This window comes from Suricata suricatta, chromosome 3 (genome assembly GCF_006229205.1).
Source record: "Suricata suricatta isolate VVHF042 chromosome 3, meerkat_22Aug2017_6uvM2_HiC, whole genome shotgun sequence".
NCBI classification, from domain to species: Eukaryota; Metazoa; Chordata; class Mammalia; order Carnivora; family Herpestidae; genus Suricata; species Suricata suricatta.
This window is the reverse complement of record NC_043702.1, coordinates 12,817,350-12,844,346: the sequence shown is the minus strand read 5'-3', so window position 1 is coordinate 12,844,346 and position 26,997 is coordinate 12,817,350. Positions and strand designations below refer to the sequence as shown.

Here is a 26,997-nt window from a genome sequence, read left to right as displayed (position 1 = left end):
CCCTCCCCTCCCCTCCCCTCCCCTCCCCTCCCCTCCCCTCCCCTTCCCTTCCCTTCCCCTCCCTTCCCTTCCCTTCCCTTCCCTTCCCTTCCCTTCCCTTCCCTTCCCTTCCATGATTCTTTTTAACCTCAGGCTTAGTAGAGGTGCAGCTCTTTCTGAAAATCTATAATTCATCCAGGGCTCATTTCCTCTTCTCTGAACTGTAAAATTTACTGTCTGAATCATACAAGAAGTCCACAGCTCAACTATAGAATATTTTAGACCCCAAAGCTCTGCTTGTGATTAATTCAGCCGATATTTATGTATATATTCCGGGTATATAAACAAGCCATGTTAAATCTGCTTTAGGAATAAAATATAACAATAAATGAAAGTTTTCCCATGTTTTATATTGTTTCTTTATTTATTCTTTTTATTTAAAAAAATTTAAGTTTATTTTTAGAGAGAGAGCACAAGCAGAGGAGGGGCAGAGAGACAGGAGGAGAGAGAGAATCCCATGCAGGCTCTGTACCACCAGCACAGAGTCTGATGCAGGGCTCGAACTCACAAACTGTGAGATCATGGCCTGAGCCCAAATCGAGACGGACACTTATCTGACCGAGCCATCAGGTGCCCCTTTATTTATTCCTTTTAAAGAATGAGGTACTTGAATACAGACACATATATTTATGATTTTTTTGTACAATATCTCTGACCACCTACATCACCCCTATCTTAATGCCTAGAAATATCCTTAAAAAAAGTGTTATTGGGATAAAATTGACATGTCATAAAGTTCACCCTTTTGAATGCTTATTTATTTTTGAGAAAGAGAGAGAGAAGGGACAAAAAAGGAGTGAGAAAGATAATCCCAAGTGCCTCCATGTTCAGTATGGAGCCCTACGTGGGGCTCTATTTCACAACCGTGAGATCACAACCTGAGCTGAAATCAACCCGAGTACTCAGATACTTAACTGATTGAGCCACCCAGGTGCCCTAGTTCACCCTTTTAAAGTGCAGAATTCAGTGGTTTTATATATATTCACAGAGATATGCAACCATCATCATTATTTAATTTTAGAATATTTTCATTTCCCCCAAAAGAAACTCCATATTTACTAGCAGTTACTTCATATTCATCTTTCTTCTGAGCCCTTGGCAACTATTAACTTTCTGTCTCTCTGCCTTTGCCTATTCTGGACATTTCATGCATCTGGAATCATACCAAATGTTGTCTTTTGTGATTGGCTTCTTTCACTTAGCATAATGGTTTCAAGTTTTGGTATGAATCAGTATTTAAATTTTTTAATGGCTGAGTAATATCCCATTGTGTGGATATACCACACTATATTTATTCATTCATCAGTTGACGGACATACGTGTTGTTTCCCCCTTTGGGGTCTTATAAATAATGGTGCTATGAATCTTCACGTACAAGTGTTCATGTGTTCTTTATGTGTTTATGTTCCTAGTTCGATCAAGCCCAAAGAAGTCTCCACATATTCTTAACAAACTACTCTAGAATTCTTCACTACCATACCACTTTTCTAATGGCCCCAATGGTAGGATTCAAGTGGTTAAGACTTCCCCTAAGTGTGCACCTGCTTTTTCTAAGAAGCAGCTGCCCAAAGCATGCTGTGTAGACAGAAATGCTAACAGCAAGTCAAGGTGCTCATGTTTGATTTCTGTCCTCACAGTTCCTCTCCATCCTTGAACAAGAGCCTTTTGCAACTCTCAGCCTTATTAGCTTATAAATGAGAGGAATATTAGCATTTAGAAATAACCTAGTTTGACAAAGACTATTACTTAGCTTTTAAATGGCAATTACAGTGTTCTTGTACGAACACTGGAGGAGCCGTTTAAAGCCTGCTTTTCAGGCTCAGAAGCCGAGCATTAAAAAGAGATTGAGAGTCCTATAAAATGTTAAGCTGTGTCTCAGTGAAAGAAACAAGAAGGGGGAAAAAAACCCCCACAACAACACAGAACCTTTCTGCTTTTTAGTTTAAAAGATATTAAGGCCTTTCTACTTCCTCTCACCAGTATGACCCATGTGGTTTGAGTATGGAAGTCCCCTTAAACAGATGCTTTTCATAGTTCAAAACATACTGTGAAAAGAACAAGCCATTGGCATGTTAAGAACTCACAATTCACTGGGTCATAATAGTAAGCCGGTGAGCACTACAGGGGAGCCCTGGGGAGCCCTGACACACTAATTCCGAACTAGTGAGATGAAGAGGAGATTTGAGGAGATGGTTTAACTCTTGGCAGGCTGTCTCACGTGCGCAGCATAGACCTCTGACTTTGACAATGGCACTGCCCGGTGTCAAAAGTGTAACCTTTCAAGTGTAACCGATGCTTCTTGTTCATATTCGTGCCCTTGATCTATGCAACTTGCTTCCCAGAAGGCGGGCCATGAACTGGGTTGAAATCAAGCAGCTTTAGCGGCGTGGGCGGGATTGCAGCCCAGGTGTGATGGGTGGCCTTCCACGGGGTCCGACTCCTCAGACCTCTGAACTGCCTTCTGTGAGGTTTGATACATCCAGAAGTGATTCCACCACAGGCTTTCTGTATCTCTTCCTCAGCAAGATACTCATTTCTGGCTTTCTCAGTTTTGGTTCTGCTATTTTTTTTTAATAAGTCTCTCCTCACACTGAATCACTCAACAATATGATTCATGGTGCCCATGAAACTCTTCCTTAGCTCTTGTTTTCCTTCCTTCCTCCCCTTGCCTATTTTACGAAGCCACAATTTGGTGACTAAGTTCTGTTGAGCCTCAAGTTTCTATCACTATCTGCTTCCCAAGAGAAAGATGAGAAAGTCGAGAGTAGTCAGTGCAATCGGGGACGTAGCTCATGTTTTTGAAGCGAATGGGTTAATACATGCCTCTGGACGGCTTATTCTTAGCGATTCATTATGATGTGAGTAATCCTGAAGGTCACACTGCCTGCTCCCAGAACCCACGCACTAGATGTGCCAAAATACAGCAAAATGCCTCTACCTCAGCCCCTTATCCAGGAAGAAGACAATTTTATTTCAAGGTTCAATAATCCTCACTGAATGCCCACGAGCCTGACACTGTGTTGGGTACTTGAAATATAATTACATGCTGATTTCCTCTGGGCCTAGTAACAGGAAGCAAGTACGTGAAGGGTTACAGAGAGGAAATTAGCCTTGGTTGATGGTGGCTAGGTGGTAGGCGCTGTACCGGATGGAATGACCCTCTGAGAAGGGGATCATGAGCTTAGCGCTCTTTCCTTATGGGGACATGTTGAGTTGTGTTGGAGAGGAAAGTATCATATTAATGATCATCCTCTTTACTCTCAAATTTCATTTTGCAATGGACTATTGGTTCCCAGAGGTACTCAAAGGATTCCAGTTATGTTTGAAAATAATAGCCTACATGTTTCTGAAAGATAATTCATGAAATAATTATTTGTTTCCCACCTGCTTTGCGCCAAGTGCTACTCTCATTGCTGGGGGTCTCCCAGTGATCAAGACAGAAGACATCCCCGTCCTGCTAGAAGGTATGCCCTAACGGCGAGGAACAGCTGACGGAGGAGAGAAAAAGCAAACCGAGGTCTTTCTAGGTGGTGATAAGTGCTGTAACATAAGCCATCAGAGGGGCACCTGGGTGGCTCAGTTGGTGAAGCATCCGACTTTGGCCCAGGTCATGATCTCATGGTTCATGGGTTCCAGATCCGCATCGGGTTCTGTGCTGACAGCTTAGAGCCTGGAGCCTGTCTTCGGATTCTGTGTCTCCCTCTCTCTCTGACCCTCCCCTGCTCGCGCTATCTCTTTCTGTCTCTCAAAAATAAAATAAATAAATAAATTAAAAAAAAAACAAGCTATCAGGGATGCCTGGGTGGTTCAGTTGATCAAGTGTCTGACTCTGTCTCAGGTCATGATCTCACGGTTTGTGGGTTCGAGCGCTGCGTTGGACTCTGTGCTGACAGCTCGGAGCCTGGAGCCTGCTTCCAATGTTGTGTGTGTGTGTGTGTGTGTGTCTCTCTCTCTCTGAACATCCCCTCACCCGCTGCGTGCATTCTGTCAGTCTATCTCTCTCTCAAAAAGAAAATAAAATATTAAACAAAAGGCAAGCAATCAGGATGATGTGACAGAGTGACACAGCATGGTTGGGACCAGGGATGTTTGTTTGGGAGGTAGCATTTGAGCTGAAGTGACTGAAAAACAGGGACCGGTTGTGCCGAGAGCAGACTTGCCCTGACGGGGATGAGCTTGGCAAGTTCCGGGAGCAGAGAAAATGCTACGTGTCCATGCAGTGACCAAGGGAAACACGGTGAGCAGATAAGGGCTCAGAGGTAATCAGGAAGCAGGTGATGGGGGGCAGCAGTGAGAGGCTGGTTTGGACTCTGAAGGCCATGGGAAACCACTGGAAAGTCTGAACTAGGGCTGTGGTATTCACTATCTGATTTGTATTTCCAAAGCTTCCTTTAAATGAGTGCGAAGGAGGAAGCAGGCAGACTGGTTAAAGGCCAGTTTGGGGGATGGAAGCAGAAAAGGATGTGACAATTTGGGCCAGCAACTGAATAGGGGGAAATACTGCAGGAATCCTGAGTTGGTGAAAAATAATCTCCTTTAAGAGGCATCAAGTAGGGGCGCCTGGGTGGCTCAGTCGGTTGAGCATCCGGCTTTGGCTCAGGTCATGATCTTGCAGTTCGTGGGTTTGAGCCCCGCATCAGGCTCTGTGCTGACAGCTAGCTCAGAGCCTGGAGCCTGTCTTCGGATTCTGTGTCTCCCTCTCTCTCTGACCCTCCCCTGCTCACGCTCTCTCTCTCTCAAAAATAAAAACATTAAAAAAATAGATGCATCAAATAGCCATTGAAGCCCCTGTTTCTTGAAATTTCTTCACCATAAGAAGCCAGGATTCTTCATCAACTTTATTTTTCATCCATATTAGGGCACACACTCCTTAAATGGAGGGATTTTGCTTTTCTTGTCAGCCTCACTTGTCTGGGAAGTGCTGTTCTATATTCAGCGCCTCGTGGGTGCTGAATAAATATTGATTAAACAAACCAAGTAATGAATCATGTCTGCTGCAAGTGGGGGTGCTTGGGAAGGTGGAAACACAGACGGGAGCTGGATTATCCTTTCTGTAGGTACAGCTGGGCTCAGGGCATTTGGAGGGGGGGGTTTGGGGCTGCTCCCTTTCTTCCAGTCTGTGATGCCGAGGGATGACGGTGGCCCCTCTCTTGCCACTTCCCACTGGGTGAGCCGGGACTGTCCACGCTCCTCCCAGAGAATCCGTTCTCATCCATCGCTCAAGGATGAGCCTGGAAATGATACTCTAGCTGGGGCACCGGGGCTTCCTGTAGGAGGGCAACACCCCTGAAATGTGACATGAGCTGTGGATGTGGTAGACGGTGGCAGAGGGCATAACTCCACACAGAGGGAGGTGAAAAACCTCCCAAATGAGCACAGTCCTGCTTGTTATGGCAGGGCTGCCCCAACTTTTTCTGGGAAGGGGCAGATAACACATCTTTTAGGGCCTGCAGTCCCTACTGCAGTCCTGCCACATGTCTCAAAAGCAGCCACTGACAATACGTTAAAGAAAGGGCATCGCTGTGCTCTTGCAATACAACTTTATTCATGGATACCGAAACCTGAATTTCATAGGCTTGTGGGGTTACAAAATGTTGTTCTTTTTTGTTTCCTTCAGTGATTTAGCCAGTTTTGTGTAGGAAAAAAGACCCCAACAAGGTAGTATAAAAAATAAAAATCATTCTTTCATAGTGGGATAGACAAAAATAGGCAGCAGGCCACCCAATGAGTCATGGATCCTCAACCCTCACTCCACAGAGTAGAAAGGAGGGAACATAATCTATCTGAATTTTGTTAAAAACTGACAAGTTAGGGGCGCCTGAGTGGCTCAGTCAGTTGAGTGTCCGAACTTCGGCTCAGGTCATGATCTCGAAGTGAGTGAGTTCCAGCTCCGCGTCGGGTTCTGTGCTGACAGCTTGGAGTCTGGAGCCTGCTTTGGATTTTGTGCCTCCCTTTCTCTCTCTGCCCCTCCCCCACTCCCACTCTGTCTGTCACTTTCTTAAAAATAAATAAGCATTAAAAAAAACCTGACAATTTTACATGGTAATAATATTCATAACTTCTTTCGTTAGGGGCTTCATACAAATGATGATTTAACTTTCATTATGACATTTCCTTATCTCAGGGACTTGCAATATCTCTTGAGCACCTGCTCACTGGGAGCTCTCTCTCCCAGTTGGTCTCCCAGATTCCTCTTCACCCTGTTGTATGTTGTCCCCAAGGAGGCCCAGTCAGCTTCCAGCACTATAGACCAAGTCAGTTTTTCTCCCCCCTTTTTTTTGGCCAATTCTAAGTCTTTATTAGATCTATTAGTAATATTTGACACAGTTGATCACAGATCCACTTTCTTCACTTTGATTCTAGGACACAATATTCTCCTTACTTTTTTCTTATCTTACTGGCTGCTCCTTCTCAGTATCATGTACTTGATTCTCTTCCTCTTTCTTGAAACTGCCATCACCACTTGCATTTGGAATAAGATGCAAATAAATGCCTTATTTCATCCTGGTCTGACCTCGCCTCCGACCACTCTGTCCATAGCTGCCCAGGGTCTTTTAGCAGCTTCCTTCAGCCTGGGATGTTCTTCCCTTCTTCCTGTTTCAGGATGGTTGGTCTCCCTTGAGAATTCAGAACTAAGTTCAAATGTCATTTTTTATTTTTTTTTTCCCTATGACATGGCCCTTTCTCATTTTCCTTACAGAACTGGTCTTCAATCCCAATTATCTTGTTAGTTCAATTGTTTACTTATTTTTGCCTGATTCATCTGACTGAAAGGTGAGCTCCACTAAAACCAGGCAATTTCTGTCCGATCATTGCTGCTTCTCCTTTCTGACGTTAGTGCCTAACATTCAGTGTCATATGCTGTTATTACATGCTACATATTTGGTGAATGAATAAAGGAAGAAAATGGCCTGAGGGGTGAGGACTGTGCTGGTATTTTACCGTGATGGCAGCATTGTGGGGTGGGTGGAGGAGGAATGCTATGGACTTTAGATGAACAAGGACCAGGGTTTGGAGAGCCCCTTGGCCAATGCTTAGGTTGCCCTTTGCTTTGAAGGCAATGGGGGTGGCCACAGAAGGCTTTGAATCAAGCAGAGGATGAAAGAATGCAGCGTATTTACTAGAACGTTCACCTCTGGAAAATAAAGAAGTACGCATGCTCTCATGTGCTCGGTTTACACCGTGAAGGTCGGCAAAAGTCCTAGCGTCATCAGCTAGTCTTTCACTTACATGAGAGCGGAAAGATGCTAAGAGATGAATTCAACTTCAGTGCAAGTGTCACATCCCATCCACATGCCTCCACTCTCTCCCTGAGGTGGAGTAGCTTTTGCCATATTTCTGAACAAAGGAGCTAGGTTGCAAAGGTCACCAAGTTTCAAGGATTTTTGTGTTGACAGAGTCTGTTCATAAAGGTTTACCTTCAGTATGAAAGAAAGGGAGGGTGTGAAACAAACAAATAAACAAACAAACCAAAACCTGGCCCTGCTTTGTGTTTGCAGTTCAATCTGCGGTGGCCTGGTCCAACCACGGAAATGACATTTCTCTGCCTGAGATAAGGCGCTCTTAAAGTCTGTCAAATAGTAAATTAGGAGCCCTTTAAAAATTGGAAAAAACAAGTCAGAAGAATTTCTTTATTCCTATCTACTAACCTGTTTCCTTTTTTCCATCACTTTTTGTATTTGGAACAGAAAATTGTTCACTTCCATAGACCTTCTTTCTTACTCATCCATGGGGGAAGGTGGAAATAACTGACCTTAAAAATTTTTTTTGTTTTTTATTTATTTTTGAGAGACAGAGAGAGACAGCACAAGCAGGGGAGGGTCAGGGAAAGAGGGAGACACAGAATCTGAAGACCAGCTCCAGGCTCTGAGTTAGCTGTTAGCACAGAGCCCGATGCAGGGCTCAAACCCACGAACCTCGAGATCACGACCTGAGCTGAAGCCAGATGCTCAGCCAACTGAGCCACCCAGCTACCCCATTAACTGACCTTTAGAAACCAGATGCCAGATCTGCCCCAAAAGTAAGAGCGAGCATGGAACTGTGAGGCCGGCTGAGAGTGGGCAAGCGTGGGGCCCTAGCAACTCAACACAGGTTTCCATGAACACTGGCTACATCACAAGATTACCTTGGCTGCCTTTCCATCAACTTCAAGACATTTGTTTGTGATGTCTCGAACTACCTTTCTTTTAGAAAAAAAATAGGAAAGGTTACCATCTGCCTGCTGAGATCTTCGCTTACATAGATATTTACTAACAAGAGAAAAATGTTTAAGATGACTGCAGATGGAATGCTGGAGACACGCGGGTGCTCATCAGCCATAATTCTACTGTGCTTGTGCCAGATTCCAAAGTGAACTTCCTTTTTATTCATTCTCTCTCCCGCCTTCAGGAGTATTCCATGTACCAGTGAGCATTGTCCTCAGATCCTAAATCCTCCCAGGAAGATGTGCTTGCCTACCTTTCTCTGGGCCCAACCCTCAACATTTCCCTACAAAAGGACAGCCAAGATGAAGGGTAATTTTTACGAACTGCAAGTTTTGTGCCTTGAGATTTCTGTCTCTGCTACTGGTTGGTCTCAGTTGCTGGGAAACATTCGGTCAGAAAAGGGATAGGGAGGAAGTGCTCTGTGAGGCCAAGTAAGGTATCGGTGGCTAGAAACCCAGACAATGACAGGGAGGTAGCACCTTGTGCATCTCCTATCTCAAAAAGCCACTGAGGCACCGCATCTCTCAGCGATGCAGCTTCTCACTGTGGTGACTGTGATGTAGGGTAGCCACAGGAAAGAGTGCTCTGCACCTGGAATCTATAAGGGAGGAGGACAGTGACCCAGATTGGGAGGGTCTTCGATCATCCCGTGGGGCCCTCCTGAACTTAGACGGCTGGAAAAGATAACACTTACTGAAAAGTCGTCACTGGGGAAGAACAGGAGATCTCGAAGGGGATCATTCCGATAGGTCTTTTCAAGTTCTTCAATGACGGTTTCATAATCCAAAGGCTCGATAAGTCTGGGCTTTTCCTGCTGTGGAGAAAGAAAAGAGGATATTAACCACTGGCACACATAATCTTTCTTGTTCTCGATGCCTGGTTGGATTTCAGTTCTTAGTCTTACCAAGGCTTGGACATTATTCAGTACTTCCAATGGAGTCACTGGGACTCCAGACATTTAGGGCAAAGCCACATGACTATTATTTCCAGATCTGAAATAATATGAGAAGATCCCGAAATATTTGACATCTCGCTCAGTAATTCAAGCTCTTTGCAAGGAGCTCCCAAATCCCAAGGGAGTCGGCCAAACTCCCATTGAATTGTGTAAACTTTCTCTTTGTCTATTTGAAGAAAGGTCCTCTGCTTACTTGCTATAGTATTACGATCATCATCTGTTTTGCTGAATTAGATCCTTCCTTGGGAGTTTTACCTGGATCTATTTGAAAATGTTGGCTCCCTATTATAGTAAGCAAAGTGTCACGGGCTGTTTTAGTTGTTACTGAGGCACGGACCCTGTGTCAGGATTAATTGCCTGGCTCTGAGCCTCTGCCACAATAGAGAGAAGCTGGGTGATTCTCTAACAGGACCAAATGACACAACTGTTATGGACGTGGTGTGGTGAAAATGGAGAAGAGAGAAAAAAACCAATCAGCCAGATAATTGCACTCCATTAGAATTCTGAAGCTGAGAGAAAGACACCTCCCTCAAAGAAACTGCCTATAGCACCAAGGGAAGAGCACCAGTGGTGGAAGGTGTGGCTATTTCATTACAGGGTTGATGTGTTTACTCCAAACCTGTGAGAAAAAATGGGTCCCCAAATAAAGAATAAAACATGATAAAGCAGAAAACCAAAGACACGGTCTTGAGTTCCCTAGCCCTTCAATGAAATATTTATGCAATTTACATGAAAAAGGAGGGCCTTTGGGATTATTTGGGGGACTCTTGGAAGCTGGAGGGAACACCATGAAATCTGGATACTAAAGGGAATCTCATAAATGAAGAACACTTTTCTTGTCTATCACGCCAATGATACTGACAGTTTCTTGCGGACTTTACCCCTCCCCAGTCTGCAAAGCACAAAACTTGGATTTTGAAGTCCTTGTTTGGAGGACCTCTGCTGGTAAGGCCCTAGAAACTTCCACCAACATTTTAATAGTTGCTAATTGGCTCCTCAAAATAGCAATGTTTTTTCCAAATAGAAACAAAAAACAAAACAAGCTGTGACCCAGTGGGCCACGAACAAGGATTTCCGTGTACTCCCTGCATCAAAACAAAATGAAAGAAACCAATTTTACAAATGCTTAAGTAAACTGAGGATGATGTAAGGTGAAAATTCTCTTTAGAAAAGGCTTCAAGTAAGATCGCCAGATTTAGCAAATAAAAACACAGGACCATGTAATATTCGGAGAAAAGATGTTTAGTTGTCCAACACAGCCTCTTTAGTGAAAGAGCTGTGTGAGTGTTCATTGTTTTGAAGCAGAAGACACAGAGATGCTATGGTGTAATTTGGGTAATTAAATAACAAACCAAATATACTCCTTCTAGAATCCTTGCCTTTTGACCTGATTATTCTATGTAAACTTATTTTAAGTTCCAATTCTTTATTTTCCCAGGCCAAGGTTAAGCCCAAGAATCACAAATTGGTAGCTTAAGAGGCAAATGTTGGCTCCAGATGTTAGATCTGGCCTTATTTTAGTTTATTTTGAGTTGGCTTCCAACGTCTTCAAGTATCGGCAATTCACTCTAGTTCAGCTACAGACCTCAGAGCTCCTCATATATTACCTCTTACCCTCCAGTGTTGAATGTTGTATTACCTTGATCCCTCAGGCCTTCAAGTCTAAAACATGGCTTATTTAGGAGCCTCTTTTTTTCTTTTTTCTCCTTCTTTTAACATTGTGTTTATGTAGGAAAGGTAGCAAATGAACCACAGATTTGGTTGGCTATGTCCTCTTCTCCCACTGCATCTCCAGCTTAAGTATGCTGATGCCTTTCAGTGCTCATATACCAGTAGCCTGTGACATGGCCACTAATACTTTCTTTCTGCTCTACTTCCTCACATAGACATGAAGAAGACTGTGAAAGGGTGGCTTTGTGTGTGTGTTGAAATTTATGAGTTTAAAAACAAACAGCATAAGATGTTTTAGGAAGCTTTTACAATCCCGTTCTCACCATCCTTTTAATTTTATCTCCCTTAGTTGCAAACTTTTTTTTGGTTTGTTTTTGAGACAGAGAGAGCCAGAGCATGAGCAGGGGAGAGGCAGAGAGAGAGGGAGACACAGAATCTGAAACAGGCTCCAGGCTCTGAGCTGTTAACACAGAGCCTGAGGCGGGGCTTGAACTCACAGACTGCAAGATCATGACCTGAGCTGAAGTCGTGGGCTCAACCGACTGGGCCACCCAGGCACCCCTTAAACTTGAGCATTAATAAACAAGCAGGAGACACGAAGACCTTCAAAGAAGATGTTTTACTAGGGGCCCACACTCAAGCTAGAATTAGCCCCATCTAAATTAATAAGATAGGAAAATCAGAGCTCACAAGTCACAGGGTATTGATAAAACCAGAAAAACAAAATCCCAGACTTCCCTTGATGTACCCAATAAAAGGCATAGTCTGTTGCAGGTATATTTTTATTAATGCATTTCAGGCTATGGTATGTCAGCCGATCAATGAATGACATTTATTAATCCTTTTCTGTTTAAATGTTGCACTGAGATTATTTTGATAAAAGGGCTGCAACACCCAACAAATTTGCTTCAAATAATGCATTCTTTTTTTTTTTTTTTTTTTTTTATGTCTGAGGGATATATTAGTCAAGCTTTATCTTCCCAGGGACTGTATCAGTTAGTGGGCACCATTCAAGACATCCAGTGTTTTGTAACTTTGTGGATATGAGGTCTAAAAATGAAAATAACAATAAGATATTCCATAGCACCAAGGGCCTGGGATTTGCTGATGCTTGGCATGAATGCATTATGCATCTGCGATGGTCAGAATTTAGGTCATGGGACCATAGTTCTCTCTGGAGCTAGAGAGCTTTCTGCTCAGTGTTATGGTCAAAGAGACAGATGGAGCTGAGGATGGTGGAATCAGTTAATTTCTCACTACTGCTCCTTGCAGAGACATTGAGTGAAAATGAGAACTGAGTAGCATTGATTTATAGCTTTAGAACAGTTGGTTTGTCCCTCCTGAATTTAATGTGCCTCTTTCTTTTGGAAATGTACCAACTGGGCTAAGGCATTTGCCAAGATTACCCTGAATTGGATTGGATTTTTATAGTGCTTTTTACTCTTACTCTCTCTCAAATGACTAATGAATTTCATTAGCTATTCTACAATCACTCCAGGCATGGGAAAAGGCACCCATCAGTATCTGTTATTATGCAACAGGGCTGGTGTTACACCACATTGGTAATAGGCCCCGTTCTTCTCATACATATTGAGAGATTTGTTTGATCCACTTCCCCAAATCCACAGCTCTCCTCCAAGTCAACTTCACAGCATAAGAATGGGCTCCTGTCATGAAAACAAATGCTTTCTTTTCCTCTTCTTCTTCTACAATTTCTCATGGAACGCCAACACAACATCGAAGCTTTGGAGTTGGTAAACCTGCCATCTTAGTAATAACCAAGGCTGTCAAGGGCCATTTAATTTGCTTTGAAAGCAGACTGGCCATGCCTTAGCCAAAGATGCAAATTTCAAGAGCACAGTGCACTGTTGCAAAGATCTGAGTTAATTTTGTAATTATAATTCAAAATTACATGGGTGAAAAATGACACCGAAGACCTAAGCCTTTGAAGCATGTGACTATGAAGTTACATGACTAAATTACCAACCTAGACTTTTCTCCAGAATAGAAAGAAGTACAGTCTAACTAAGAAATAACCTAGACTACCCAGCCTTGTTTTACATGAGTCCATAGTTGTTCTATGCTGAGATGAACAGAGAGTGTAATACACACTATGGAAACAGAATTCTGGGTGTTCAAGTTCTCGAATTACTGTTTATGGGCTAAGCAATGTTGGGCATGTTAATTAGAATCTCTATGCTATACAGTGAAGGAGACAATCAGCAAAACTAATGGGCAATAAACGGAATGGGAGAAGATATTTTCATATGACCTATCAGATAAAGGGCTAGTACCTAAAATCTATAAACAACTTATCAAACTCAACACCCAAAAACCAAATAATTCAGTGAAGAAATGGGCAAAAGACATGAATAGACATTTTTTTCCAAAGACGACATCCAGATGGCTAGCAGACATATGAACAGATGCTTAACATCACTCATCATGAGGAACATACAAATCAAAACCAGGATGAATTACCACCTCACTCACACCTGTCAGAGTGGCTAAAATTAATAAGACAGAAGACAACAGATGCTGGCAAGGATGTAGAGAAAGGGGAACCCTTGTGCACTGCTGATGGGAATGCAAACTGGTGCAGCCACTCTGGAAAACAGTATGGAGGTACCTCAAGAAATTAAAAATAGAACTACCCTGTGACCCAGCAATTTCTTCTTCAAATACTACTAGGTATTTATCCAAAGGGTACAAAATGCTGATTTGAAGAGACACATGCACCCCAAAGTTTATAGCAATACTATTGACAATAGCCAAATTATGGAAAGAATCAAAATGCCCATCAACTGATGAGTGGATAAAGAAGATATGGTACATATACACATACACCCTGATGAATGGATAAAGAAGATACATACATGGAATATGACTGAGCTATCAAAAAGAATGAAATCTTGCCATTTACAACAATGTGGATAGAACTAGAGTGTATTATACAAGTGAAATGAGTCAGTCAGAGAAAGACAAATATCATATGAATTCACTCATAAGTGGAATTTAAGAAACAAAACGAACATAGGGGAAGGGAAGGAAAAATAAGATAAAAACAGAGAGGGAGGCAAACCATGAGACTCTTGAATAGAGAACAAACTGAGAGTTACTGGAAAGACGCTGGGTGGGGCAATGGGCTAAATGGGTGACGGGCATTAGGGAGGGCACTTGGCAAGAGCACTGGGTGTTGTATGTAAGTGATGGATGAGAAAATTCTACTCGTGAAACCATTGTTACACTATATGTTAACTAATTTGGATTTAAAAAAAGAATCTCTGTGCTTTAGTTTATAATCTGCAAAATGGACATCTTAGTAGGAACTACAGTGAAGGATCAAATAAAGTAATATAGTTATGCTTTTAGAACAGCACCACCCCCATAGTACGAATTACCTAAGTGTTAAGCAGATAAAGTCTGTGAGTTTAAATTTTCACGAGTCATGAATTTAAAGCACTTGCCTTGTAAATCTAACATGTGCAAAGAGCAAATAGGAGGCATTCAGTAAACATCTGTTGAGTAAATAAGTTTATATCTTTTCATCCAGGAATTCCTTTTTTGAGACTATGTTTTAAAGAAATAACTACACATACAAGCCGAGATTTATAAAAGGTTGTCTTTGCAATATTCTCTTTGTAACAACATGGAGAAAATATATTCGCCTTAATCCAAGAGGGATGAGAAAGGCAGGCAGGATGGTGGGGATATTGCTGGAGCTCCTGCTCAAAAACAATGATTGGTATTTTTCAGACCGTGTGGAGTAGAGAGAGTCTTACTGCCATGATGGGCTGGGGAAGGACACTGGAAATAAGATGTGGGTTAAAACACACTAATGAAGTGCAGTATATGTCATGATTTCCTCTCTGTAACTCTTCAGTTCTTTAGTAAAGACAGTAACAGTGTTTCGCACACCGTTGGCTTTTGGGGGGAAAATATGAGGGTGAGGTCTGCGATCAAGAAGCCCAAGACGGCAACATTTTCTACAAAAGGAGAGATGATTGTTCAAGACACACGCAAATCACAATACGAAAGTTTGAATCCAAAATATTTAGATTCTAAGGGATAGTGACAAGCCTGGCTAAAAATGGGAAACAGTACATCACTGAGGATAAGGAATGATAAGGAAATTATGGTACAACCATTCTAGGAAACAATACATGCTCATTTCAACTGAGTTTTTGGAAGTTTGTAATAATAAGCAAAACTGCTTATGTATTATTGTTAAATAAACATGAGAATAAATATTGCACAGCAGAATTTAAATGTATTCATTGTTTATTTTATTATTGTTTTCAAAAGTGCTTAAATGGTTTATTCTAAGTGCTTTGAAGATACAATCTTAAATTTTGTTTCCTTTATTCATTTTATTTTTCATGGAATTCTGCCTGTTTCCCTTTTAATTTTTAATTTTTCTTTAAAGTCAACTTAGTTAACATACAGAGCAGTATTGGTTTCAGGAGTAGAGAGAATTTACATTTAAATTTCATCTAGATTAGATCTAAAAAATTTAAAGAAAGCAGATTAGAGATATAGATCTACATATGATCAGTTATACTCGGATGGGATATGACATTTAGGTATTTGCTATTTTGATTTCTCACAATTTCTAAATTTTCCTTAATGAACATGTATTGCTTTCATCATGGTGAAAAAAATGAACTCTTGGGGTGCCTGGGTGGCTCAGTCGGTCAAGCCTCCGACTTCGGCTCAGGTCATGATGTCACGGTTCATGGGATCGAGCCCCGCATCAGGCTCTGTGCTGACAGCTAGCTCAGAGTCTGGAATCTGCTTCCAATTCTGTGTGTCCCTCTTTCTCTAGAGCCCCTCCCCTCATTATCTGTCTCTCTCTGTCTCAAAAATAAATGAATTTTAAAAATAAAAAAAAAGAAAAAATGAACTCAGTCTTTGGGGACTGTTTGATTTAAAAATTTTTTTAATGTTTTTTATTTATTTTTGAGAGAGAGAGAGAGAGAGAGAGAGAGAGCGTGAGCGAGCAGGGGAGGGTCAGAGAGAAAGGGAGATACAGAATGTGAAGCAGGCTCCAGTTCTGAGCTAGGTGTCAGCACAGAGCCCAACATGGGGCTCGAATGAACCATGAGATCGTGACCTGAGCCAAAGCCGGATGCTTAACAGACTGAGCTACCCAGGGACCCTGGATTGTTTGATTTTAAAACTCTTTATTTACCCTTTGAAAGTCCACCAGAGAGAAAACCTCAAAAATCATAGCAGGAACTTTGCATGGAGGTTCAACCATTAATAGCTTCAAGTAATTAGAAAATAAAAAAAAGGTATATAAAATACTGGGAAAGAGGACTGGGGAAAATAATTACAAATTATGTATGCGGTCCTAGAATCTGCTGTCAGCAAAACAGAAGAACAATTAGCGATGTATTGATGAAAAGTATTTTGAGCTGTAGAGGCAACCGCAGACATCGGCTGAGTTCCTTAAACACTCCTGTGCAATGGTCATTGTGGTAAATGATTGGAAGTCAGAATCTGTAGTTGGAGGGCCACGGTCTTTTACCTTCCAGCTGTGTAACTGGGACAAGGTATTTACGTTGAGCCTGAGCAAGACTGATTTTAACGAGTCAAAGGGCAACTTCCTGCTTGTAGCAGTGTTATTACAAGGATCAAGGCGATGAAGTATGAGAGGCTATTAAGTGAACCACCAAATGCCAGACAAATATAGAACTATCTTTGAAAAGGATTAAAAATTACCCTGTATGTTTTACCCAAAAGCATATACCAAAAACCGAGTCAATCCAACCAATCAATTAAATCCACTGCACTGGATTCATCATGGACCAGAAACTACGGTACATGTTTCTGTATTTATTATCTAAATCTCCTTTAAAAAGTTTAATAACTAGCCATTCTGTGGAAGCAAAAGAACTAATAACATAAGTAAAACACTGAAAGTTTTAAAAAAGGACAGTATCTCTACTGTGAATTGACTGAATCAAGTCAGGCTACTGTACCCCACAAAGAAAAAAGAAAGGGAATCTACCTAATCAAGTACGTCAGCAAATAAAGGTGACTATGAAATTCTAGCCCAAATTCTACCTTGAGAAACAGCCTAGAAAACATTTTCATGTATTTATACTTATGGATTTTAAAAAAGGATTTAAATTTAAAATTAGTTTAGTATTAAACTCATTGGCTTTGCAAATATAAATACCTAGAGACGATCAAGATGTAGACCTATATCTTTCTGTAGCTCTAACCTACATTCATGCAGGGCAAGCTTGTCCTCACAAGGAGTGAATAAGATCACTTAAGACTAATCAGGGAAAGTGGTTAATGGGATTAGGATCCTTCATTTGGGGAGGTTACATATTCATGTTCTAAATTTCAAGTGTAATCAGGTAGCCCAGACTCAGTTACTCACCATTGAGGTCACTCTAGTTTGTTGATCTGAACTAGTTTCCCTTTTCAAAAAAAATCTGATCTTTCCAGGAAACATTATGATGAAAGATTTTCCCCCTACTTTTGAGAACTTTAATATTCTTTCTGTGACATGCTTGCCCTCCGTGATGCTAGCTGGGACTTTCTCAATCTTCCTCAATCAGCCTTGTCCTTTCCAGATATCTGAATATTTATTCTAATTTGAATATTCATAATAGAATTAATTTATATCTGAGTGTCTTCTTCACCTTACAAAACCATTCATTTTGGCTAATGGTCCACGAAAACAAACAAATAAAAATTGATATTTACTTCAGGACCAATATAGGCGGCATGAGATGCCAATTATGTAAACATCCTCTTCATATCTTGGCACACAGACAAGCAAATAACTGACAGTGAAGATCCACAAGGTTTTTAAAGAGACCCCAAAAAGAATTCCAATCTCAAGATCTCCGTAACAAATTAGAAGCAACACAGCTGTTGACTAATTTAAGCATTATCAAGATAACTGATTAAGTTTCTTAGAGGAAATAGAAATACAAATGACACATGGATTCTTTAGACCTTAACTTAATCCAGGATCCTTTGGCCTTCGTACGATTGGAAGGGATCCAACTTCCACACTATTTGTGTTTAAAATAAATGAGAATTGGAAAGAGCCCATACAGCTGTATCCATGGCCACAGCTGTCAGCCTGTGGTCGTGCGACAGATTTAATTCAGCCTTTCATCAAAAGAAGTTTCACTGGACAACCTCTCAAATGTTTGAGCTTCAGAAAACAAGACTAGCTTTTCTTACCAAAAAGGAAATGATTAAGTAAGGAATAAGCCATCTTGTGCTGACCCTTTAACCTTCTCTCTTTCTTGAAGTACACAGTTTCATGAGAATGGAAAAACACTAGCTAAATCAAAGTGAAGAACCGTACAGCTGGGCAAGCTCAGATTAAGCTGAATTTGGAAATCGTTCCCTTGGTAACAAAAACGGACATAGATCTCAGAAGAAATCAACCAGTAGTAACTCTTTAAATGTCTCAGTCCATTTCAGTGAAATGAAGCAGGTTAAACTTGGGAAATTATAAAGTCCTTTGCAAATATAAAGAAAAGCAAGGCATCATATTCAATAGAAACGTTATAGTTAGAAAATGAGAATATTCCATTTTGGCTAACTCTTAATGTTATTACAAAAACCGAGGGCACAAATGAGATTTATAAGATCTATGATTTAAGGTGTACTTGCAAGCTGAAATCAGACCTTTTCAGGCTTATTTTCTTTTTAAGAAAATTTGACCAGATATACCTCCTAGCAGCACATAAAAATTCACACAGTTTTGTATAGCAAATGATAATAAAAATAAGTGTTTGCTTCTTCGTCTAACACTGTGCTTGAAAAGGAGTAGAAAAGATCCAAGACCATCTAAAGCAAATTTAATTACATGTCTCATTTAGTTTTCAAGAAACACTTGAAAGATAATAAATATCATTAAAAATACATCACAACCCAATTACAAGTCGGCCTGATACCAGAGAAACTAATGCCTTAGAGCCAACTGCTGAGAATTTTAGATTAATTCATGTGAAATCTGTGATAAAAACTGCCACTGACTTAAACTCTGACACTATTTTTGAAAGTTAACAGCCACACAGATGAACTTTTGAGTTGAGTACGAGAAGTGTGTGTGTGTGTGTGTGTGTGTGTGTGTGTGTGTGTGTGTACGTATGTAGACATACATAAACATGTAGATGCCACACACACACAAGAATGTAAATGGTTTTATCCACAACATGCATCTTATATTTTCAATAGATCTCTCCAGTAATGACAGTCATCTCCTTCTTTTCTTTCTTTTCTTACTTTCAGCTACTTGAGATTGAATATGCATAGTAGGCATTTGTTGTTTTTTGGCCCAGGCAACGCCTACCCCGATTTCTTTTCGCACTAGCATCTTATTCCCTCTGTCCCATTAGTAACAGTCTTGGTGAGTCTCAGTGTTTGGAATTAACGGTCAGTCGTGTGGGATTCTGGCGTCTCTCCATTCAAGATTCAGAGTTCTGTGGGGAAGTGTTGAATGGGCCTCGCTAGGGTCACACCCAGGACCGTGATAGTATTTAACACTTTTGCTCCCTGAACATCCCGATGAAGCCTAGAAGAAATCACTGCTTTATGTTACAGAGGTAAACACTCGGATTCTGAGGACTTGGTCAGCAAGTTGACTGATGAACCAGAAATGCAACCCAGCTCAGTGTCAAAAACCTCTGGTCCTCTCTACGCTACCAGCCATGGTGCTTCAGGAAGAGGAAACAGAATACCCATAGCTCCATCATAGGGAGGCTATTGAAACACAGCTATAGTTTTGAGTGTGGCTCTTGTTCCCTTTGTGAGTTGCTACAGTGTGAGGTCATCAGGCACCTTGGGGAAGAGGACAGAAAAATATTTATAAGAGGGTGAGGAGAATGGAGAGAAGGAAATGAAAGGTATATTAAGGCAATTTTTAGTGAATGCTAGCTAATATTTGTGTCACAAATCCAATGGAAATTACCACTAATTGAGAGAATCTCCAGATTCCAAAAGTTTGGGGGCCATGACCGCCATCTGGGGAATAAAAAGATCTGCTGGGATCATGGCATTACTTCCTGTCCATTGTGCCATATTCCTTCCCGGAAAAAATGGTCCACCTCCTGCTCAGAGGTAATGAAGGGCATCGTCACAGAGTTGACTCTGCCTGCCTGACAAGTCCTCCGCCTTGTCCCTTCCCTGTGGTTTGGCAGTCAGTCTGGAGGAACGTAAGCTCATTCTTGCTTAAGTGGCAAGTACCTCTCCTGAGTCTATTTTGAGAGCGTCTTCTCTGCAGCTACCTGGTTACGCCCTGTTGCTGAAGCCACACTCAGAGTCCCCTGCCTAGATTCTTGGGTTAAATCGAGTGTCAATGTACACGTCTCTATTCTCAGGGCCTGGATTGAACTCAGATTCCCTCCAACCCACTACTCGAGCTTTTTTGCTTTCTCCAGCCATCCATTTATTGCTCTCAACCCTACTTTCCATTGTTTGAACCTGGATTCAGTCCTATTTCATTGTTAACCTGCGCGCGTACAATCCTGGGATTCTTGCCTGTGCTTCCTGTCAGCTAATTGGCTCATTATGAAGTAGCTCAAACAGGTAATTGTGAGTGTCTGTATAAAACAAGGAATAACAGTAAGAAGGAGGCACAGATGACCAGGGAGAAAAGCTGTTCACATAAACATGGACAAATAGATAAAAAATGCACTTAAAAGATTATAGCACAACACATTATATAAAATTGTATACGTGAGAGAAATGTTAAAGATGTTCAGGTTAGATTTTCTTTTCTAAGTTTTCAATTTTTTATTATTTGTTTATTTTTGAAGGAGAGAGAAAGAGAGAGAGAGAGAGAGAGAGAGAGAGAGAGAGAAGCATGAGAGGGGGAGGAGCAGAAAGAGGGAGACAGAATCTGACACAGGTTCCAGGCTCTGAGCTCTCTGCATAGATAGAGCCCAACACAGGGCTTGAACTCAAGAACCACAAGATCATGACCTGATATGAAGTCAGATGCTTAACTGACTGAGCCACCCAGGTGCTCCAACAGTTTTTAATATTCTATTAAAGTGGTAATAGGCTCTTATGAAAGAGGAGAGCAAGGACTTTCAAGTGTATACAAAGTTTTCCAAATACTCTTAAATCCTGTAGATTAATGATACACAAACCAGTAATAACTTAAAAATAACAACACACATTTATTTAAACGAATATTTCATTTTTTTCCTGACTGTGCAGATGATTGATATAATAATTCAACTTAATCGTGTATTTAATCTTTCCAAATTAGGGCAAGCAACTTAGGGAGGAAGTGACCTTTTTATTGACTTCCTATGCGCCAGAGATCATACTGAATGATTTGGGTAAAACAATAAATAAATAAAAATAGAAAGGCAGTTTGAAAAATCTACAGAGTACCATACACACTTGAAAAATTAAGAGAACTAGTTCTACTTGACAATCTAACAAGTAAACTTCATTTTCCTTGAACTTCTCTCATAAAGCAATTGCTCTCTCTCATAGAGGATATTGACCGTGACAAGTGGATTAAAATCCGGACGCCATCTCTTAGACACTTGAAAACAGGATTAATAAAGGAAACTTCTGAAACAATTAAGTATTCCAACAGAGTTACAGAAACAGCTTCAAAGAGCATCTGAAGAAGACAAAATAAACAAAACTGTTCGTCCGTGTCATGAGAATATTCAGTTTGGGTTGTATGCATTTTAGGAAGTCACAGTGTTCTGGGTAAGCATTCTAGATTACTGTGAAAGGAAACCGTTTCTAAATCTGCCTTAGAGCAAGAAATGGTTTGTTGCATTCGAAATCCACATGATCATTACAAAAACAGATCATCTATCGTAATTATCCAGAGCAGTCATTATTTCTTTTTTCACTACAATATGAGTATATGCAGAAATTCAAAGGAAAGTATTTTTTATTCTCTGAGGTAACCTTAGGCATGTCTTCATGGGTTGGGCCTTTTGTCACTTGAATTGCTTCTTCCTTATCACCTATCAGGTCATCTCTGAATCTTGTCTTGAGACTCTGGTTTTGCTTTTAGAAAGCTTAGATAAGGACATTGTGGAGGGTCCAATGTGGCTTTGCGTGCATTAGCTCACACGTGGGGGGAAAAACAACAACTCAGGGCATTTCTAAGTCAGGGCCCATCAACGCATAGAGTGATCTGGGGCCCCTGAGTGCCCAGCTTGTCTACTGAGTGGCTCTGGCACTTTTCAGCTTTTTGCAAGACTCCCAGGAAGAAGGTGTCACCTGTATAGTCCAGTGGGTTCAATACACAGTCACTGAAAAGGCATTCTCACTACAATTATAATCCCTCTTCCCTTGCCCTTGGAAATGGAAATACTTTAGTTGGTTTTATTAATACAGTAGATATAACACTTGTTATGCCCCACTTTTTACAGCGTTCAAATCGTGTTCAGAATGCACATCATCACACTGAATTCAAATAAATAGTCTTAAAATAGAGCGGTATTGTTACGAACATCTTAGGAAAGAGTAGACAGGTTCAGAGTAAGTTCTGTAATCTACTCAAAGTCATACAGAGAGTAAGTGAGACCGTTGGACAGAATGACCCCCTATCTAATTCTGCGTTTCACTTCTTTGGATTCTTTTTTCCAAAAAGAAAAACCATAGCTGGGGATGACACTTGAGGATGGCTGCAACAATCCCCTGCTCAACAGAAGAGACACTCTGCAGAAGGAGATAGCCTATCTCTGGAAGGCCAGGGCAGGCAGCAGAAGCAGGAAGTCCCCAATGCCTTCCACAGAAGAAAGCTAATCACTGTATGAATGATCTTAATTAAATGTGAATGCATAGCTACTAAATGCTGTGGGAAAACCCTGTCCTTGCAGGCTGCTTTTCCCATAGTGCTCAGTAGCATACCTTCAAATTCAATTAAGATAATTCCTAGAGTGATTAGTTTCATTATATGGTAAGACCCTGGGGACTGTCCTGTTGCCAAGCTGTATGGGTGGTCTGCATAGATAGACATGTTCTCCAGCGTGTCATCTCTTAGTGGTCACCAGAAGTCACCCTCACAGCGGCATCATCCACGAAACTTCTGAATTCCACCGAGTGAAATTTCCACCGAGGGAAGGTTTATTTTTCGGACTGTTCTGAAGGTTAAAATAACCCCAAACCAAACATGCTTTTCGAACACTTATCGTCTTTAACAGGCTACAGGTAAACAAATGATGAGGTGTCTTGGGGCCTAGAAGACAAGACACCACTGGGGACCCACTGCAGGCCCATGGTGACCCAGATGTTGCGTTCAGGACTCTGCATATCCCAGTTAGGAATGCTGGGTGGAGAGATCTGGGAACAAGGTGGCAGGGATCAATTGCCTTGTTTCTCAGTGGGAGATACGCACTACAGGGCACTGAGATGGAACCCGACCGAACAACAACACGGTGCCAAAGCTATGAGCCAGACCTCTGATAAGTTCTACTCATGTTAAATTACCACCGAATAGATTGTAAATATAAGGAGAATCACTGTTATTTGAGACAGAATATTTTGGCACCTCTACTCATTAATTTGATTACTCATATTCATTAAATGACTATTCATAAATAATCATTACATCATCATCTACGTAAAATTTGTTTAAAGCTGCTCTGTTTCTAGACTGAAGACGATTATATGAACCGAAAGATTTTTACCCCTAGCGTAGGGGTTCTCAAACAGGTCCATCACCCTCCTCACCCCAGGGGAAATCTGAGAATGTCTGGAGACATTTTTGATTGTCACAATTGAGGAGTGTTTGCAACTAGTGGGTAGAGAATAGGGATGTCTTTAAACATCTCACAGTGCCCACAACAGCCACCCAGAATAAGAAAGAAATGTCAGAACCAAAATGACAATAGTGCTAAGGCTCACCCCAAAAAACACAAACAAAACCTGCAACACCTTGTAAAATCAACATTTCCACAAAATAGAGCTGCCTGACCATGCGCCACGGCCGCTTGTCATAAAAAGTGGGCCTTCCCTGTTCCAAGAGGGTCACTGATGCACTCCAGCAATAGGCTCTGGTATTCAACTGTGGTAGCTCTTACAGAGAGAAATCTAGAATTCTGGAGTAAGTACACATTTTCAGAGCACTCGTTTCCTTTGCAAACAATAATAAGGCAGACACATTTTTAGCCATAAACAAACCCAATCGTTTTCACCCTTGAAACTTATTTGATTTTTACTTTCCTACTTGGCTCATTTAATTATTTATTTACACTTTCATCATTTGGGCTACTCTAAGAATTTTAAAACAAATGAGTGATGCGTGATCAAAATAGAGCAGTAATTTAAAGAATCCCCACAATTACATACAAGTCATCAGTCGAGGTCTTAACTGAAGTGGTTGTAGGCTTTTCTTTAAAAATGAAAATATTCAGTTACATTCTAGTAATAGTTTAGCTATTGCGATCCATTCACCATATGTTTTAAAACAATGATATAAGTAATTCAAAAATAATAATATAAGTAAAAGAGGATATTCATGAGCCAAAGAGAATATTCTGTTCTGTCTAGGACTTTGCCCATAGCCTATGTTAGAACACCCCAGGACTAATCTCTCTCTGTTTTTTAAGTATTGAAGAAAAGATGAAAAACAAACATTGACATCTGGATACCTACAGAGCTAAATCTGTGGATTTCTTCTTGATTTATTCTCCTCACTGTTCGTCTCTTCTTCCGAAATTCACTGGCCTCCCGTTTAAAAACCTTTCCTCGGAAGCTCATTGTATCCTGTTATTTGAGTTGCAAAATATTTAAAAATGTCAATTTCGTTAAACACTTTCCTTCTGAAGCTTCACCAGGCCGAAAAAATCCTCCTCCGGTAAAACGGGAAATGCTCAAGCTACACGCACAGAACTCAACAGAAAGGAAAAGAAAACCAAGTTACCGCTTCCTGTAACTACCCGTTGTTGAGTTAAGTAAGCTTTTGTGCATATATTCTCCCTAATCACCTGCTTGAAAGTAAGACAATAACACAAAATGGCTTTGGACATTTAAGAGAATTGCTCATGGCCAAACAAACCATATGATGTAAAAATCAATCGTGGAACCAAATCAAGATGGGATCAAAGAGTTGATTTACTGTAGGCCTCCGAGTCTGACACCAAAACAGCCACAGAACTTCTGCATCCTGGCTAAATGACAAAGGTAAACTGTCTGTCATATCTGGGATCTGAGAAGACTATTTTGAGCAGTTGGGCAAGGAAGTGTGACTAAGTTAGTGGACTTCAAAGATGACCACTTTAGGACACAAGGAGAAATTAGAATTCTATTGATATTGCTTATCTAAATAACAAAGCTGTACTTGAGGGGTGCCTGGGTGGTTCAGTTGGTTAAGCATCCAATTTTGGCTCAGGTCATGATTCCATAGTCTGTGAGTTCGAGTCCCACATCGGGTTCTATGTGGACAGCTCAGAGGAGCCTGCTTCAGATTCTGTCTCCCTCTCTCTCTGCCCCTCCCCCACTTGCACTCTGTCTCTCTCTCTCTCTCAAAAATAAATAAAGGTTAAAATAAAATTAAAAAAAAGAAACTGCACTTGACTACTATTTAATGTAATGGACATTGATGTGGATACCTTGATTCTCAGTTAGATAGTTGCAAACTGTTAGCTAATTCCCTAATCTGCATTTTCTCTGGGGCTATTTAAAATGCAACTCTCCCTTCAAGAGCACCTGAACTCTCCTTCCTGTTTTATTCTTCTCTGTGACACTTATTAGCATGTGACACGTACTTACTTACTTTACTTAGGATTTGTCTTCCGGCACTCCACTCTATGCCCCATGAGAGTGGGAATTTTGTCTGTTTTCTTTTTCAAATGTTTATTTTTGAGAGAGAGTGAGAGAGAGACAGAGAGAGAGAGAAGAGAGAGAGCACAAGTGAAGGAGGGGCAGAGAGAGGAGACACAGAATCCGAAGCAAGCTCCAGGCTCTGAGCTGTCAGCAAAGAGCCTGACTCGGGGCTCGAACTCATGAACCATGAGGTCATGACCTTAGCCAAAGTCAGACGCTTAACCAACTGAGCCACCCAGGTGCTCCTTATCTGTTTTCATTCACCATGTCTTCAGTGATAACAAGAAGCTCAGCATCCAGAAGTTTCTCAGTATAAAAGTATTAAGTTTAATGAAAGAATGAGGGACGCACATTTATTATGCTTAACAATGAACCTTGCCCCATATGTATATTGTGTCTTGAAAGACTAGCTATTGATAAGAACAACATAATTTGTATAAATACACATAGGCTGTAGGAGTGTAGCACATTTTTTTTCTACTAGGTGCATGAGGTGAGAAATGTTTGAAGGCCATGGGACTAGGAATTAATTGATTAAACATTTGAAAGACTGGATCTAAGCTTTTGTTTCTTCACTGCAGGGTGAACCTACTCTCCAAGGTTGCCCACCAGTTTGATGCAACCACTGCTGGCCCAGGAGACATTATGTGGGTTATAAGGATGGTCGAAGGAACATTTCCACTGAGGTCTAGTCTCCACGACCACCAAGGCAGGAGAGAGCCCTGCCAACTTTCCTAGGCGGTGGGTTCTGAGGAAGAAGTATTATGAAGAGTCATTATGCCTCCTTGTGTAACAGGGAAGGTCAGTTCCAAAGGCATTTGTCAAGGGCACATCTGGGCAGGGGTCAGTACGACGTGCATTGTGGATAAGACACTTAACCAGGAGAGCAATTTCTTCACAAAGGGTTCTCGGTATTCTGAGAGTTTTGAACTTCAAGAAAGAAAAATAACAAGGCTGCCGACTAGCTCATGCATTTTGCTCGTGCCCCAGCGGGAAGGAAGATTGGGCTACAGACAGAAAGGGGGTGCTGCAGCGGGGGATGATGAGCAAAGACACTGTGGTTTCTGGTGGAGGCTTTTGTTCCAGAGCCTTCTCTTCTTTTTCTAGCGTGGAACATGCTTTAGAGCGCAGGTGCAGGGAGGCTGCCTGGAAGTGAGTGGTCCCAGATATCCTGTGGCTTCTTCCTCACTTCCTTCAGGTCTTCCCGCAAATGTCTCTTCTTCAGAAAGACTCTTCTGCCCATCAACTTAAAACTGTGGCTTTCTGCCCCCAACCTTTCTGTTTGTTTGTCTGCTTGTTTGTTTTGGCCACAGAGAAAATGGGGTAAGACATTCTCCTCGG

General features: G+C 41.2%; 1 protein-coding gene across 1 annotated transcript in view; it reads right to left on the bottom strand.

The window, feature by feature from the left end:
- Positions 1-26,997, bottom strand: part of DOCK10 (dedicator of cytokinesis 10) — a 205,965-nt gene that overhangs the window by 142,850 nt on the left and 36,118 nt on the right. The window contains exon 2 of the mRNA XM_029932877.1: positions 8,938-9,057. Within this exon, the coding sequence (XP_029788737.1) occupies positions 8,938-9,057 (120 nt within the window). The remainder of the gene's footprint in view (positions 1-8,937; positions 9,058-26,997) is intronic.